The sequence below is a fragment of the Thermobia domestica genome, chromosome 18 (assembly GCF_964235325.1).
Source record: "Thermobia domestica chromosome 18, izTheDome1.hap1.1, whole genome shotgun sequence".
In the NCBI taxonomy this organism is placed as follows: Eukaryota; Metazoa; Arthropoda; class Insecta; order Zygentoma; family Lepismatidae; genus Thermobia; species Thermobia domestica.
The window spans coordinates 92,840,720-92,858,884 of record NC_137471.1 but is presented as its reverse complement, the minus strand read 5'-3'; the positions used below and the strand labels follow the sequence as shown (position 1 = coordinate 92,858,884).

General features: G+C 38.3%; 1 protein-coding gene across 1 annotated transcript; it reads right to left on the bottom strand.

Moving 5' to 3' along the window:
• Positions 1 to 716: 716 nt before the first annotated feature.
• Positions 717 to 1,034, bottom strand: LOC145675179 (uncharacterized). The gene has a single exon (XM_081745548.1). It carries the CDS (start codon positions 1,032 to 1,034, stop codon positions 717 to 719), a length of 318 nt encoding a protein of 105 aa, XP_081601674.1.
• Between the last annotated feature and the right edge of the window lie 17,131 nt (positions 1,035 to 18,165).

Here is an 18,165-nt window from a genome sequence, read left to right as displayed (position 1 = left end):
TGAAGTAGCATTGCGAGAACATATGGACTTTACTGCATTATATGCTGCATGTATGCCATATACATATTGGGATATAGCAGTACGAGTATTTCTACAATCTCTGGTTAAAAGATATTTCGTCGTTACAAGTCAGAGATTTCAACTATTACTGCGGTACTTAATCCATATCAAAAACTGTTTCTCTCTTTCTATTACTGCATTTTCGTTATGGCGTTCAGTGATGAAACAGGGATAAAAAGTCGAGATAAAACTCCTTCTTTTTCTCCTTCTAAGCTTTCTTCCTAGTTAGCTAGGGTAGTCTTTTCGGATCATTCTATTTCTGTTCACTTGTTTCTATTTTGTGTCATATTCGCTGTGACACCACATTACACCATATCGTTTTTTAACACCATCACCCTACTTCTTCTTTGGCCACCCTCGAACTCGTTTCCCACTCAGTGAGCTACGTATTTCAAAGGTCTTCTTCTTACATGCACAAACCATCTCAGTCTACTTTCTTGCAGCTTTTCAGCTACTGGTCTCACGTTTACTGTTCTCCGGATCAATTTTGTCCTTCCGCGTCACTCCATCCATCCACCGCAGCATCTTCATCTCCGCAACATGTAACTTCTGTTAACCTCTCTTCTTCGTCGTCCAACAAACCACTCCATATAAAAAGGAAGGTCTCACTATTGCTTTGAAACTTTCCCTTTAATGCGTATTGGTACTCTACGGTCTCACAACACTTCTGCTGCTCTTCTCCAGTTTCGTCCAACCGTGCTAATTCTGATGTTTACATCTGCTTCTATTTCTGCCTTTTCCTGCAAAATTGATACCAAATACTTGAATTTCTTCGTCATTATCACCTCTTTTTCGTCCAATCGTATTCCTGTATTCTCGATTACATTTTTCCTGAAAGGATAATGTAAATATTCTCTCTTGGTTATACTAATTCTAAGCTCTTTGCTCTCCAATGCTCCTCTCCAGGCATCTACTTTCTCTTGCAGAGCAGCCTTGGTCTCACTCAGCAGGACGATGTCATCCACAAATAGCATATTCCACAGTGCTAATTCTTGGATATCCTTTCGTCGTAAGTTCGTCCATCACAATTGTAAAAAGGTATGGGCAAGGACTAGATCCCTGATCAAGTCCCTGACCAACTGCAAACTTTTTTGTTATTTCGCATGCGCTCTTCACTCCTGTCCTTCATTCATTATACATATCTTGAATTATATAGATGTATGTGTTCGGAACACATTTCTTCTTCAGTGCCCACCAAATAAGATCCCGTGGTACTCTATCATACGCTTTCTCTAGGTTGATGAAAACCATATGAAGGTGCTTCTCTGTACTTTTCCGTTAGCATTCTAAGTGCAAATATTGCATCCGTTGTCGATCGCCTTGGCATGAAACCAAATTGGTTCTCTGTTATTTCTGCCTCTTCTCTCAATCTTGCTTCTATCATTCTCTCCTAGAACTTGATTGCATGGCTTATAAGTTTTTTTCTCTATAGTTGCCACATTCTTCCACATCTCTTTTGTTTTTAAAAACTTGTACAATGTAGCAGCTTTTCCATTTGTTTGGCATCTTTCCCGTTTCAAATATCCTATTAAAAAGTGAAGCAAACAATTGCACTCCTTCTTCACCTACAGTATACTAGGGAGATTATCCCTGGAGCATTAGCAGTTTTCATCTTTTTCATGGCATTTTTTACCTCTACTATTCCCACAGACCGAAACAGTCCTTGGTTCGTGCATAGATTTTCACAAGTTTCCCTCGGGTTTTCTTTATTGAGAAGTTTCTGGAAATAACATATCAAAATGCTATTTCTTCTTATCTCTTACCTTGATGGTAGGTGAATTAACACCAAAACGGTGTTGATGGTATGTGATATTGGAGTTTTTTCAGGTAAGTTAGCGCATCCTAGAGTTTTGTTAATTATAGAGTTTAGAACAACTAGCTTTAAAAAAGCATGTATTGATTTTAGAGTTACTGGTAAGTTTTGATTCATCTCCAGTTCATGCGTTCTCGTTTAATTAGTTGTAGTGTAATGCTTCTCTATATTCTGTATTTTTAATTTTGCATAATAATATTATAAGCAGCCGTTGTTTTTCTAATGCAGCATGGCATTTTAGTCAGTGCTATATTGTAAGAAAATGTTCATATAGCTGTCAAGTAAGAATTTGTTGTTGTATCTACATAAAGCGATTCAGAAGTGCAATATTGTGTTTATAAAGTTAGTGAAGCACATCATATTTCCAATAAAGTAACTGTCCGCATTAAAGTATATAGCAGATCTACTATTTTCAACCTACAGTTCTAAACATTCACGATGATTGAGGAAAATCAGAATGTGCAATACTACTACTACTACTACTACTACTACTACTACTACTACTACTACTACTACTACTACTACTACTACTAATAATAATAATAATAATAATAATAATAATAATAATAATAATAATAATAATAATAATAATAATAATAGTGGTAATAGTAGTAGGAAATAAGAATTAAAATAATAAGATTTTTTAATTCAAAGTTTCGGACCTTAAAGTAACGCGTTACTTGCGTTACTTTCGAAGTAGGGTAGCAGTTACTTTTCTGGTGCAAGTAACGCGTTCGTTTGAAGAGAAAACAGAGTAACTACTAACATGTTACATTTTTACAAGTAACTTACCCAACACTGCCGTTACATAACTTTAGATAGCTACAGGACTTCAGTAAGACAAAGTGCTACATCAGCTTTAAAGGTATTTCTGATTATTCTGAAATCATCACGTAATAATTTTAAAATATTATTTCTTTGTATGCATGAATAATACTTTACAAGTTCCAATTAAACAATACAAAGGCGTACAGAGTATAATGATGGTAATACACTGCTCACATCTCTTATTATGTTACAATCTATCGCACCAAGTGCCTTTTCTTTATATTTTTATTACCGTCGAGCGGTGAAATCTCGGCTAGATGGCGTTAGTGTCTATAAAATGTTTCCGGTTGAAAGTCGTGATTATTGGAGAAAAGCTTTTTTTGTAACGAAAAAAGCTGGAATGAATGGGAAGTGCTCGTGCAGTTGTGTGGCATTACATATGACCCATTCCAGCAATAATAAGGGGTCAGATGATATGATTCTTCATCATCCCGGGGCTATGCAGGTAAAAATGGAGCGAACGAGGTTCTGTGTGTTTGTTCCGACGCCGTGGTGGCGCTGCCGTCGACACTGGTAATAGCATCCATAACCATAAAGTGTAACACGTTTGATCGATATCACTTTCTTTATTTTTTTCCTTTCCATAAAAAAGGACCTTTTTGATGTATGTTGTGAAATGATGGGTCGTGAAATCTCTGTTAGCAGGATTGACTGTCAAATATGTCAATTATAAAGTTGTAACAGTTATGCTTTTACTTACCTATACTACAGTGAAGCAATATAAAGCTCTATCCAATACTATTATTCAGGTTGTATTTCACTTCATATTTCTCTGTTATCGTTCAAATCAAATGTGTATACGACGAATGATACTACTTTAGAGTACAATTTCATCTTTGAATTTTATTTTTGCACGCTTTTACAGAGATAGATCTCGGGACAAATGGGACCTATGAGAATCCATAGATCCCTATATTATTGGACTTAGGTTGACCAAAACTCTTATAGCTTAGCCATCATGAATAAATGTTGGATTTGTTTCAAAATTTCGTGTTTTTCAGTGATAATTTTTGTTGCTAAAAGACTGAGGGGAGGGATGTTTCCCTTCTGATTTTCTCTTAGGCATACCGCTACCAATTCTTATAACACTGGAGTAAAGTTAGGTTAGAAGCAGAACTGCTTCGAGAGAACAAATCATCTAAGTACATTATTATAAAATATTTAAGTAAGTGAGTTCCGTTTCACATTGAGAAACTGCAGTAGACTGCCAAAAGTATCATCAGCAGCAGCAGAATCAGCATCAGTTTCATCATACGTAGTCTACTATTATTGGCAGATCACTTGCTGATACTGAGAAGCTTCCATGCTCCACAATCTTCAGGTAACTACTACTACTACTACTAAATAATTAATAATAATAATAATAATAATAATAATAATAATAATAATAATAATAATAATAATAGATAGATAGATAGATAGATAGATAGATAGATAGATAGATAGATAGATAGATAGATAGATAGATAGATAGATAGATAGATAGATAGATAGATAGTGCTACTTTCTCCCTTTCGTTTGGTTTCATCAGCATGGTACTTCCTGGCTACTTTTCCTCAATAAAGACTCTGTGGTGCAATCAGATAGTATTTTCAATTGGAGGAGTAAACATTTGATTTTTCTGACATTTTCGTTAGTTGGCAAGGTGGGGAGGGGAAGACACATGAATTTCGATTAAAGTCCCCGGGAAATTAGATTCTTGCCTAAGGTAGTGTACATTGCCCCTTACGCCCTAGTAGTTGCGCCATTAGTCATAATGTTATGTTCCCACGATTGTTATTGCATATTGTACCTGTCTACATAGTGCATAGGACCGAGTAATAAGATCATTCCTTTTATTGGTACCTAATACTCATCATGTTTGTTGAGTATCGTAGTTAATGAAAATTATGCAACCACACACAAACACGATACAAAATCCTAAATATCGCGGAATGTAATTTGAAATGTCGAGTTGGCTCAAACGAATTAGTACTGCCAATTGTCCTGTTGTAAGCTTCTTCAATACAAGCTCATTTCAACCTAACTTTATCTGAAAAAATAGGCTAACCAGGAACCCCTCCCTTCCTTTGGGGAATCCTTTTATCCCCCAATGCTTAATTTTGTAATGCGCATTTTGGAAAAAGTAGGTATGACTTCTTTGTAAATTTAATTCACCGCCAGGAGTGCGCTTATTAGTATTCTAAATAAACGACTCTAAATTTATTCTGTCATGCTTCTAGCATCTTGTAGCTCCGAAACTACGCCGACACAAGAAAAGACTTATATATATATGTGTGTGTGTGTGTGTGTGTGCATATATACAGGGTGAGTCGATTATACCCTATATTATGCTATAACTAAAAGGTATGCTCCACATGTCTCCTTTCCATGTCCGATCACAATGATAGGTGCTCTAACCAATTTCGGCGAACACGTGACAATGTTTCTCCTGTTACTTGATTGCAAGCTTGTGTGATTCTCTACTTAAGATGGTCAACATTACGGATTTTCTTCTGGTACATAATCGATTCCAGCATAATCGACCCTAAAGGTAAAAATTCACGAGAATGATATCAGGTGACCTGGGTAGCCACTCCACCAGACCACGTCGACCAATCCAATACCCAGAAAACTGGTGATCCAACCATTGACGCACTGCAGTGACGTAATGCGCTGGTGCCCCGTCTTGCTGAAAGAATGCAGCAAAAACTGTTCCCACTGTCCAGGATTAACATGAAAATGGGGCCGCGGTGGCTCAGTGGTAGAGCGTTCACCTCTGGTGCTTGGGGTCCCGGGTTCGATCCCAGCCCCCGCCAAGTAAACTTTGTGGTGGACAAACACCGTGTGCGTGGGTTTTCTCGGGGTTCTCCCGTTTCCTCCCACTTTCTTCATTCCACCATTTTCATTCATCACTCATCATCGCCGTCTCCTTTAGCCTAACTTGCATAATCGTGGGACGTAAAACTCAAAGATTTCATTTTTTCATTTTTGACATGAAAATGTCATTTTTCCACATGTCGAGATAATTCGTCGGGTTGAAGTTTCCTTCAATTAAATATATGCACTATACTATGAGTCTCCCTGCCCCTTCCATTTTGTAGTCCAATATTCAATGTGGATTGCTATCTATTCGGTACCTGACATTTTGCCTGTTTACTTCATCGGCGACATGAAATTTTGCTTTATCTGGCAAAAGAATGAAACTAACAAAACCAGGAACATTCTCGTTCATGTTCAGTGTCCAATTCACAGACGTCTGCTCTATGGTCAGGATTGTTCTCTGTAAGATGTTGCAATACCTGCAGCTTGTATGAGTGCCACTTGTTGCCGTACAAAATGCACATGACATTGCTGTGGATGATTCCTATTTCCGCAGAGAGAAGTCGAATTCCCTTTGAAAACTAAGTGTACTTTCTGGTCAAATTAAATTTTCCAAATGGTGAATAAAGTAAACGTTCAAAATAGTGGAATTCAGCATTGATGCATTGACTACAAGTCCGACTGTTTGAAGGGGCGGTGGCTCAGTGGTAGAGCGCTTACCTCTAGTGCGTGGGATCCCTGGTTCGATCCCCGAACAAGTAAGTTTGTGGTAAACAACATCGTGCCCGTGGGTTTTTTCGGGGTATTCCTGTATCCTCCCCGTATCCGTTAGGAGACAAACTACACCGCATATTTACACCATGCCAATTCGCAATCTTCTCATCAGTAATGTGGAGATTATCCTCAGCCCAGAACACACACAATTATACTTTCATTATGTTTGAATGGTGCTTCGTCCAACCAAACAAAGGTACCCATAAATTCCGGTTCACCTGTAACCATCTCATGAACCTACTTACAAAATTGTATCCTGCAATCTGGGTCGTCGTCACCAGTTAGCTGTTGCACCAGCCATGGAATGTATATAGGTACGCAACTTACCTTTCTGCATAGCACACAACTTGCCTTGAAGATTTTTGTGGTGAATTCTGAAACAATTCAGGCACCGCAACTGAGGATTGAGCATATGTATCTGTGCGTACCGTCAAATGGGGTGAATAGAAACATGGGGGTGAATAGAAACAAAACTCCCAGATTAGTTTTGGATTTATCTGGACGATAAATTAATCAACAAAACTGAAATTTCTTAACATAGTCTTATATGGCTAAAGTGTTCACAGCAGAGATAAAATATTTTAGTGAGTTGGAAACACTGCGATAGAGGGCAGCAGCGTTAATATGTTACTGAAATCCTACACGGTATTTTGGCGCTCCTCAAACTTTCTTGATAAGTACGACATTTTCATATTTGTTGCATTTGAACATATGCCTACTTTGTAGTCTGTTGTTTCATTTACTGACGTTCATAGTAAAAGTTTTCCTTTTGTAAATTATTTTTAATCAAAATTTAAATTTACTGGGTTATTGTTATGATTTTTAATTAGTGGGGTGAATAGAAACACTTCTTGAGGAGTGGAAAATTCTTGAGAAGCGGAGTAAAGGACAGGAATGAATCAACAATCTCTACGAACAAATTTCCAATTCTTCTGAAAAATAAAAAAATGTGTGACAAACTGAAGGAGGAAAATATCAGGGCTGGATTTCAAAAGTGTGGAATTTTTCCCCTTTGTCGAGACCAAATACTGAGGATGCTGCCAAAAAGAGACAATGAACGAGAAGGAACAGAACAGCAAAAGACATCTCAGACTGTAAACCGTCCCCTTATGGATCTTCTCAAGAGCATGAGAGAAGATGAAAGAATTAAACAAAGAAAGAAGAGAGTACGAATAAATGTTTCTGGTAAGAGTTTTGGTTTGTTTTCTGAAAATGATACATTTTCATCAAATCACAACGAAACTCAACCTACCCTTGTGTTGTCGGAAGAGGAGAAAGACAACACTCCAGAAGACAACATTCCAGACGATCACGAACTAGATGATGGTTTTCTAAAGCTGGTGATTTTGCTGTGGTAAAGGTTTATGAGAAGCTAAAGCTCGATGATGCTATTCACTACCCTAGTGCGAAAATGTGAACATGATGGATAAGTGGGAGTGTTTTATAAGAGAGCACATAAACAATGAAATTTTCAGAAACTTCTGAAGAATCGTTCTTACTACATGAGGATATTGTTACGAAACTGTTGGGTTTTATTAGGAGTTCGTCAGCACGCTTTAAGTATATGATAAGTTTCGGGCTCCTTCGTGGCTAAGCGGTTAGCGTATGCGCTTTTGGCGTGGGAGACCCGGGTTCGACTCGCGGCGGGAACTCATGTGGTTCTGATTCCACGTTAATCAGTAGGTCCACGTCTCATATAGCCTCGCTGCTGAACGGGACGTTAACCTCAAAACCAACTCAACTCATGATAAGTTTCCCTGGTGATTTCAGTGGTTTAAATCTTATTCAAATATCATCAAAACTGTATGGTCGTTTGTACCTATATTGTGCATTGTATTGTTTTGTAAGTTTGTAGCTTATGTAATACTGGTCTTATTGAACTTATATCTTGCAGGTATCAAATAAATAGTTCGTTTGAACAAATACGCTGTTTCTTTTTACCTTTCCAACAGTATAAAAGAAACAACAATGAAAATAAAGTCATTGTTTCTATTGTTTCTATTCACCCCTACCCATGGGGTGAATAGAAACATTAAGAAAAATCAAGGTGAAGAAAAGTGGAGTTGATAAATTAATATGACGTTTACTGAAGTTCATTAGCATATTAAGACCTGTTTTTTGGAATAATCTGATACGCGAAATCTTTAACATCACCAGACTTATATACTCATATAGCCAAAAATGTGTTTCTATTCACCCCATTTGACGGTACTTACCCTAATCGGTCTTTCTACATATTACACACTGTTCCATAAACCTGAAATTTATCTCGTAGACCTGTAGTTGTTACCCTTGAAGGTGAATCAGTCCTACGAGCCTGCCTCTGAACCGCAGCAATGTTCTCAAACTTCCAGTACCACTTAAGATTGGTTTAAAGAGATAAGTTTTGTCGATAGATGGCACTACACTCTTCGTATCTCTCCCATGTAATTTTTATCCTTCACGAAAATTCACGATTTCTCTTACAAATTCCAACCTAGAGACTTCAAATTTTTAGAAAAGGAACTTCATAATCTATCGAAGGCAATAATCCGTGCCGCTTTTTTATTTAGATTTTTCTTCAATGTTGAAATGGCTTGATTGTTGAAAAGCATATCCAAACCTTTAACAATGGAACTGTTTCAACAATGAAGAAAATTCTAAATAAAAAATCGGAACGGATTGTTCTCTTTGATAGGCTATGAAGTCCCTTCTCTAAAATTTTGAAGTCTCTAGGGTGAAATGTGTAAGAGAAATTGTAAATTTTCGTGAAACGTAAAAAACTACATGGGAGAGATACGAAGACTGTAGTGACATCTATCGGCAAAACTTGTCCCTTTACACTAACCTTAATAGCCTGCTCTTCAAAGATCAAACTTCCGTCCGCCATGTTGATGTGACTCTCTTGCCACTAATTGAGTTGTGCAGCTAGACCGATACTCTTGTACTATCTGTTGAGGAAACATAATATTACATTTTTCAGAAATTTAATATTATAGGTTGGAAAATAAATTTTGTGTGACCGTTCATAGTTCCTTCCCTCCTTATTAGAAATGCTACTGCCGTGTACATTGAAGTCGCGCGTAATCCATCATCCTTCATTGTCAGTCCATTCTCCTTGTTTCACCATGATACTTCAAACTACGCGTTCTTCATTCACTTTGTCTAGTAATGGCGTAGCAATGATGAATCTGTCTTTCCCATTGTACGCTTCACCAAGGTAGAGTTCGAACGGTTTGTCCAATTTGATAGTTTAGATTTAAAACCCATATTTCCCAATAACATTACTCTCTTTATATATTTTTTTCCGTATCATTAATAGTAACCGAGATGAGGTATAAGACATTCTACCATACCTATGGAGTGATCGAAAAACTACATTTCATATCCAAGAGTGCTACAGTTGAGCATTTAGTAATAATAATAATAATAATAATAATAATAATAATAATAATAATAATAATAATAATAATAATAATAATAATAATAAATGTAACCCCGCTGCAGTTAGAGGTATTTTCCAACAAAAGAGCTTCGTTACAGGTACGAGGTGTAATCAAAAAATATGGCTAATAATTTTATTAGAATTAAAGTAATAAGCTTCCATGGAATTTGATTTAATCTCCTCCAAAGTTCTGTCTTTGGCTAGCAATGCACTTATCCCAACGTTGAATGCATGATTGGAAACATTTCTGGAAGAATTCTTTTGGAAGGGAGTTCAGCTGCTCTCTCGTGGCACTCTCAATGTCAGGAATGGTGTCAAAACGTTTCCTTTTAAGCATGGTTTTAATTTTTGTGAAGAGCCAGAAGTCGCATGGTGCTATATCTGGAGAGCACAGCGAATGTGGATAGACAGGAATATGTTTTTGGCCAAAAACTCGCGAATCAAAAGCAAGGTATGGCACAGTGCGTTTTCGTGCTGAAAAAGGAAGCCATTTGCCCATGTAATCGGTTGTTAAAATGTTTTTCACGAACCCATACAAGACGTTTAGTTCTTCGGAAAGTTATGTCATTCGCCTGTTTGAACAAATCATTTGTGCCACTTTCTGCACGTTTTCATTTATTTTTTACGTCAAAGGAAGTCTCGACCGTTTTCAACCGACTTCTTGTTGCTTTTGAACCGCTCATAGCACTTGTAAACAGTCTTCAAGACACTGCTTCATCGCCATACACTGATTTTGACATTCCGTCAACTTCTTTGGCTCTTTTTTGCAGCTTACAACAAAATTTAATGTTGGCGCGCGACAGAAACTCTTAATACGTCCTCACTCTTCTGCCTCTGGAAGCCAACTAACATGTCACAACTCGTTCAAACTCGACACTGACTGTACCAAAGGTTTAGGCTACCGGGTTTACTAGTTGGATTGGATACAATATCAATAGATGGCACTGTGCAACTACATTCACCGTCTTTTCTGACTATACCTTGTATATCAACTTCTCAAGAAAATTTTTTAATGTACCTACTGCAATCCATTTGCCTTATCTTTGAACCAACTTCCGTTTGCAAAAAGATTGAGAGAGACAGGGGGACGGGGGATGGAGTTATTGGCTGCTATATTAAATGCACTGATTTTAATGCTCCAGACTTTCAAGTTATCACAAAATGGTCTAGTAATATGGTAGAGTGTAGTGCTGTTGAATTTTTGTGACATTTGCGGTTTTCAAACCGAACTCGCAAATGCGGTTTTCAAAACCGAAACCGCAAATACGGTTTTCAAAACCGAAACCGCAAATACGGTTTTCAAAACCGAAACCGCAAATGCGATTTTCAAAACCGAAACCGCAAAAGCGGTTTTCAAAACCGAAACCGCAAATGCGGTTTTCAAAACCGAAACCAATGTTTTTAATTACACCTTTTAACAATTGTGAAAGCATCTATCGATCGAGACAATTGTATTGATTTATGTCTGTGTTTCAACTTTTTTTATTTGCTCCCGTTTCCTCCCACTTTCTTACGGTTTAGAACTCCGTAAGTACTGATGTGAACTTGTGTGCTACAAATACTGACCTGGGATCATTTGCACTTTTTTTTTTAGTTACTTCTTTGATGACACTTCCAAGGTACTTTTCGGTTGCAGGGAAGCAAACTGGACCCCACCTGATTTTTATATATTTTGTAAAGTAGAGCACGAGGAACACGAATCTTAAGGAATTTTGACATTCCGACTTCCCGAACTCGAGATACTAGAACTTATACAGTAGTTCTACATAGTATGTATAAAATTAACGAAGAAAGTTCTGTCGCTTTTTGACCTATCACCTTAGAACATCGATATGTCACCTAAGACCAGGGGTGTAGCCAGCAGGTTTCTGTAGGAGGGGCCCGTCGTTTTTGAAGGGGGGAAGCTACAATCTAAACAAAATGTGTTACAGCTAGTGCTTTTGAAGCCTGAAAAAAAACTGGACAATTTTGGTTTCCTTCCGGAAAACTAAATACACTGTTTTAGCTTATTATTATTATTATTATTATTATTATTATTATTATTATTATTATTATTATTATTATTATTATTATTATATTTAATAATAATAATAATAGTAATTTAATAAATTATATTACAGATAGTTTGTATTATGTTTAACCAAGAACTACTGCCCCCGACCAAACATTATACCTTTGCGCATAACTATTTCAATACACAGAACCGATCTATATAGGTAAACAAGAAAGTTCTATCGCTTTCTCACTCACCACCTCCGGACATTCATATGTCACCTAACACGTATCTGGAAGATCAAGAATAGATCGACAACCTTCTGCAAACGTTCTGGAAGGCCATTTATTCCATCGCGGTAGAGGTTGGTGTTCCGTGAAGTGAAGAAGTTATCAAGTGCATTTTGCACCTCTACTTGGGATTTGAGCTGGCATCCTTTAAAGTGATTGTCCAAGGAAGGGAACAAATGATAATCGGACGGTGCAATGTCCAGGGAGTATGGCGGATGCAATAGTGTTTCCTATCCAAGGCGTAAAATGGTGTCCCGGGTCATCCTAGCCACGAGGGGCTTAGCATTGTCCTGTAACATAAGGACCCCTTTGGGAGTTTTGAGTTTCTCTTGAACACGGCTCAACTGCTGACAGTACACAGTTGGATTGATGCGATGACCAGCTGGTAGCAGTTCCCGATGCACGATGCCACGAGCAGTTCATCAACACACAGGAGGAGATTCTTCTGGTGTAGTACTGGTTTCGGCTGTCTTGGAACCGTTCATGGGATGCTAACCAATTATGACGGCGCCGTGGAACTTCGTACAGGACCCATTTCTCATCACATGACAACACCTTGTCCAGAAATGGCTCCTTCCTCAGACGAGACAGCAAAGAAACACAGGTGTCTGCTTGCGTTGCCTTTTGACCCGGAATCAAGTTATGTGGGACCCATCGACCCAACTTCTAGTGTTTCGTCAGTTGAAGGTGCTGCTGAATGGTTTCGCCACTCACACTGAATTGTCCCCATGCCGTAAGCGTCGGTGGACCACAAATGGGCAATTAGCGACATCACGCCAAACATTGGCGGCGCCGCAGCGACGATCCCCGGTGGCCCCTCTACCGTTTTGAAAATTATGCCACCAGCGGCAGAGATGAGACAAAACGCCAATGAACCACAAAATGACTCCCCCAAAATGTTAAATCGGCTATATGTGTGATTTAGTTACATTAAGGTGAGTCTAAAAAACACTTTTAAAAAGTACCAAAAAATTACCCCGAAGGGGACTCAAACCACCAACCTTATGATTACTAGGCAAGTGTTCTTCCTACTTCGCTACGATGGCGATGAAGGAAACGTCGCTTGTAAAGGGATAAATCGTTAAGATCTTTTTAATTTGGTCAATCACAGTGCTCCTTTAACCGTGTATATTCGACGATAACTGTTTGGAATTAGATAAAATGTGTTCGCCATGTAATTTTGTAACAAAATGACATGTGTCTATTTACTTTATTTCATAGTTCTCGCATACTCACTTTCTAATGATCGACGACAGTTGTCATCTAAATTCATACAATTATCGCACTTATCTCAAGATTTTTCACGTCATGATGTTGAGGTAGAGGTTATTCTTGACCCTCGGAGCTCACTTTAGGAACAATTCGTCAGCAAAAAATAATATATAATAATAACCGCATGCACATGACTGGCGACAGTTCGTGTTGGTCCCTTCACGATTCTCCGCGAAGAATCTAAGAAGTGCGGACCAAGACGAAGTTCTCGCTGGTCGCTGCTACGCGGTGGTACTTCAACACCCCGACGCGAGATATATGTTTCGACTCGACGAAACCCGGCCGCCAGTGAGGGCCAACTATCGCAGACCTACGCAAAAAGCGACAGAACTTTCTTGGTTACTTTTATACATAAGACTGGTTTTCTTTGAAATTGCACTTAATTTATTTAAGATTCTCTGACAAAAATGTGTATTTATTATTCGTGACTAAAAATACATAATTATTTTATTAACAGCTATATCTCACTTCCTGTTTTACATGAAATAGCATTTTAAAAGCGAATGAAATCCAAACTGAAAAACTGAATAAAAACGTTGCTTTTCACCAAATTTTCCATCTGATAAAAAGTTTTCTTGAAACACTAATTACAGCATATAAATAATATAATGTACTTACGATTTAGTATAGTACCATTGTTTTATGATAGAATTTATAGTGGGGGGCGCGGTGGCTCAGTGGTAGAGCGTTTACCTCCGGTGCTTGGGGTCCCTAGTTCGATCCCAGCTCGCGCCGTGTGGACTTTGTGGTGGACAAACAACCGTGCTCATGGGTTTTCTCGGGGTTCCGTTTCCTCCCACTTTCTTCATTCCACCATTTCATTCATTTCTCATAATCACCGTCTCCTTTGGCCTAACCGGCATAGGCGTGGGACGTTAAACTCAAAGGGCCTTATGCAGAGTCGTTTTGACGTTTGATTAAAACCATACTACAAGGTTAACTAACGGATGGTTATCACAATTGTATTCAGAGACTCTAATTAGGACGTAGTATTGGACGAAGTTAATCACATGTAACTAATTAATGTAGAGCACAGACTAAACTTTTACCCACGGTTTAGTGTGCGACACAACATTGCGTATTTCGTAATTCATGTATTTTCATTTTTACAGACTACGCATGCGCTCATCTACGTTTCCGTAGTTGCCACATTTATTTTACTCACCGATGCATTGGGGTTCTGTAAGTTAATCATACCCAAATCATCATTTTAGTTGTACTCAAAGTAGACTCTGAATACCAAAAAGTGCATTTTCCTTAGTAAAGAGTTAGTATGCTTACTAACTAGTCTGTGACTAACCTTCGATTAAGAATTCTCTCTGAATACCGCCCAAAAATTTCATTTCATTTCATAGAATTTATAGTACCTTGTCAGAACGTTTGTCTTCAAACTGTCAAATACAAATCGCCGTAAATTGTGTAATCTACTGTCACAAAAAGTATACCATACTATTTTCGGATCGCTATAAGGAAGAAATACCATACTATTTTGTGATCGGTATGGTAAAATACTATTTTTCCATACTACTTTACCGTAAATTATTAATTATATGTAAACATTGTTATTTTTAAATGACTGACGCGAAGTAATCTCACGATGATGTTTTAACATCTGGTCATTAGGGGGGCCAGGAAATCATTTGGGGAGCCTGGCCCCGATGGGCCCCCCGTGTCTACACCCCTGCCTAAGACGTACCTGGAAGATCAAAAATAGTACCCATCAGTATCAACGACCTTCTGAAAACGTTCGGGATGGGCATGGATTCCTTCGCGGTAGAACTTGGTTTGCCGTGAAGCAAAGAAGGTATCAAGTGCATTTTGCACCTTTACTACCTAGTTGAACTTTAGTTCTCTAATGTGAGTGTCCAAGAAATGGTTCAGGGATAATTGGACGGTGCATTGTCCAGGGAGTATGGCGGTTGCAATAGTGTTTCCCATCCAACTCGTAGGATGGTGTCCCGGGTCACTCTAATCATGTGGGGTTTAGCGTTGTCCCGTAACGGGAGAACCCCTTAGCGATTAAGAAGTGCTGGCTCCAGGGTTTTGAGTTTTTCTTGAACACGGTTCAACTGCTGACAGTAGACAGTTGCATTAATGTTCTGCTCTGACCAGCCGGTAGCAGTTCCCGATGCACGATGTCGCGAGCAGTCCACCAAACACACAGCAGGACTTTCTGCTGCATTACTGGTTTCAGCTGTTTTGGAACCAGTTCATGGGATTTTAATCAATGATGACGACGCCATGGAGCTTCTCATCACATGTCAATATCCTGTCTAGAAATGGTTTCTTCCTGAGACGAGACAGCACAGAAACACAGGTGTCTGCACGCGTAGTCTTCTGGCCCGGAGTTAATTCATGTGGGACCAATAGACTCAAATTGTAGTGTTTCCCAAGTAGATGGAGGTGCTGCCGGATGGTTTCTCCACTCACATTGAATGTTAGCCCCAGTTACTCACAGGTCTCTCCACTGTTCGCCTCAATTGCTACCTGAAGATCTTCATTTTGTACATGTGTTGGTCTTCCGGCATGTGGTGCGTCTTTCGTGAGTGTTTTGTCACCGTCCTTAAACTTTCTAAACCACCCTTGCACTGTCTGCGTAATCACGACACCCTCACGTAATGTCTGAGATATCTTCCGCCCCACTGCAGTGGCGTTTGATCCAAGTTTGAATTCGTACAGCATACACGCCCTTATGACGCTCTGTGGAGGTTCCATATTCACTATGTCCTTACACAAGTTCATGTTGTAACTGGACTGCCACAAGCAGGTAGAATGTTGGATATACCCACACCGACATCTGACCTTCGCCTTTTCTCCATTCGCACTCAACTCACGGTGTAAGGATCAATTGAACACAGACCTCCACAAAAAGCGACAGAACTTTCTTGGTTACCTTTATATATCTCACAGGACATGGTATGTTTCGTATAGAGAATATATCTATATTAAACTTAGTTTTAATATCTCGAGCTCCGGAAGTCGGAATGTCAAAACTCCAGATTCGTGTTCCTTGTGATCTAGTTTACAAAATATATAAAAATCAGGTGGGGTCCACTTTGCTTCCCTGCAGCCTACTTTTCAAACGAAACTAAGTTTTCCAGAGTGTACATTTTGCTTCAAACTGAGTTCTGCCCTGGCTAACATATGCAAATTCGCTTCTATAAGTGTCGTTAAAGTTACACTTGAAATTGTCGTTCGGCATTCTTGTAGCTTATGAAGGCATGAATAATTCAAGTATGTTTGTCACAACATCTACAAAAGAATATTCATTCGTATAGAACCTCCAATACATTACATTAAAAACACATGAATTACACAAAGAAAATTATTGTGCATTAGAGCAGATCTCTTATTAGCGAATGGCCCTACACCCGTGCACTGCTTAGATAGCTCACAGCCTGAACCTGAGCGCAAGTCCAAATTTAACTCAATCGCGATTAAGATTGTCAAAGATGTAGCGGTTTACGTTGAATATACCAACACTTTATTCACTAAGTCGTCTTAGATTTTTCTCCAATCCCAAAAAGCGGGTGGTTTTTCGTGATTAAGATAGCGAGGGACGAATATAGAACCTGACAATCGGGTGGTACCTGCAAAAATCGGGTAATATGACAACACTAAGCTAAATAGAAAATATTTAAGATCACTACACCTGCAACCCATGAAATCCAATTTGAAATCTCATCCACTTAGACTGAGATCTTTTATATTATCATTACTCTTTCACTTTGTTTCTAAATAGTACTGCCACTCTTTCTTTTGTTAACAAAAAAACACCACCTCCCTTTCTTAAAAAAAAGAAAAGAAAAAAATTTAGATCGCAATACACAATTTTATTGTTGATTTGTTGCCACTCCGATAAATGTGAATGTTGTGGTTTTGCATGTGTTGACTGGTTTCTTATCGCAAGTTCCAGACACCTGCAATAGTTCATACGTGAAGGGAACACCGATCATATTTTATTCTATATCTTTTTACTTCCCAATAACGACAGTCGTGCCTCTTTGTGAGAAACTACAACTTACTGTATTTTTTTTTATTCTGCCAATTGTAAAAGAATACTAAACAAGAATTTTCCTACACGTTAAGACATTTTAAGAAAAAAATATCTTCTTTCACCTCTGCAAATTTTGAGCATTTTTCCCCTACGCCGGGGGAAATTTCCCTCCATCTGGCAACTGTGAACCGAAGATGGGAAAGATTCTTTGCTGTTTCCTCGTCGTTACTTGATAATAGTGGTCTCGAATTTTTGTGACTTCTGCAGTTTTCTGTTTTTGAGAAAATCGGTTTTCAAAACCGAAACCGCAAAAGCGGTTTTCAAAACCGAAACCGCAAATGCGATTTTCAAAACCGAAACCGCAAAAGCGGTTTTCAAAACCGAAACCGCAAATGCGGTTTTCAAAACCGACATTTCGGTTTTATGAAATTTCACTTTTTTCAAAAACCGGTTTTCGGTTTTTTCAAAAACCGATTTCGACAGCACTAGTAGAGTGTAAGCTGTATATGTGAAAGAAATATCATAAATATCAGTGGGTAGTCCAGTACATGCAGGAGTCTTATTTATCTTGACATGTTCTTGTAATCTTTAAGCTAATCGCCTCCATAAACGACGTAGACATTTTATATAGTACAAAAATTGACAAGATGTTTGGTGTGTTTCTCAGTACTACACTTTAAGAATGTCGTCAGCTTATGAAGTTGTATCTTTTCAAATTTCACTATGTATCGCATATTTGAAATTTGCATAGGCCCATTAAACGAAAACTTAAATATTGAGTTTTATTATTCATTGTTACGAACTTAAGAATACTACTACTATATCATAATATCAAAGTTTTTGAGGTCTAAATAACAATAATAACGTAAGACAGATGGTGCAATGCACATTCAAAGCACCTTACATGTTCGA

Bases quoted from the DNA above. Each gene is read 5' to 3' on its own strand.
- LOC145675179 (XM_081745548.1), bottom strand. From the start codon at position 1,034: ATGCTATTTGTGGATGACATCGTCCTGCTGAGTGAGACCAAGGCTGCT.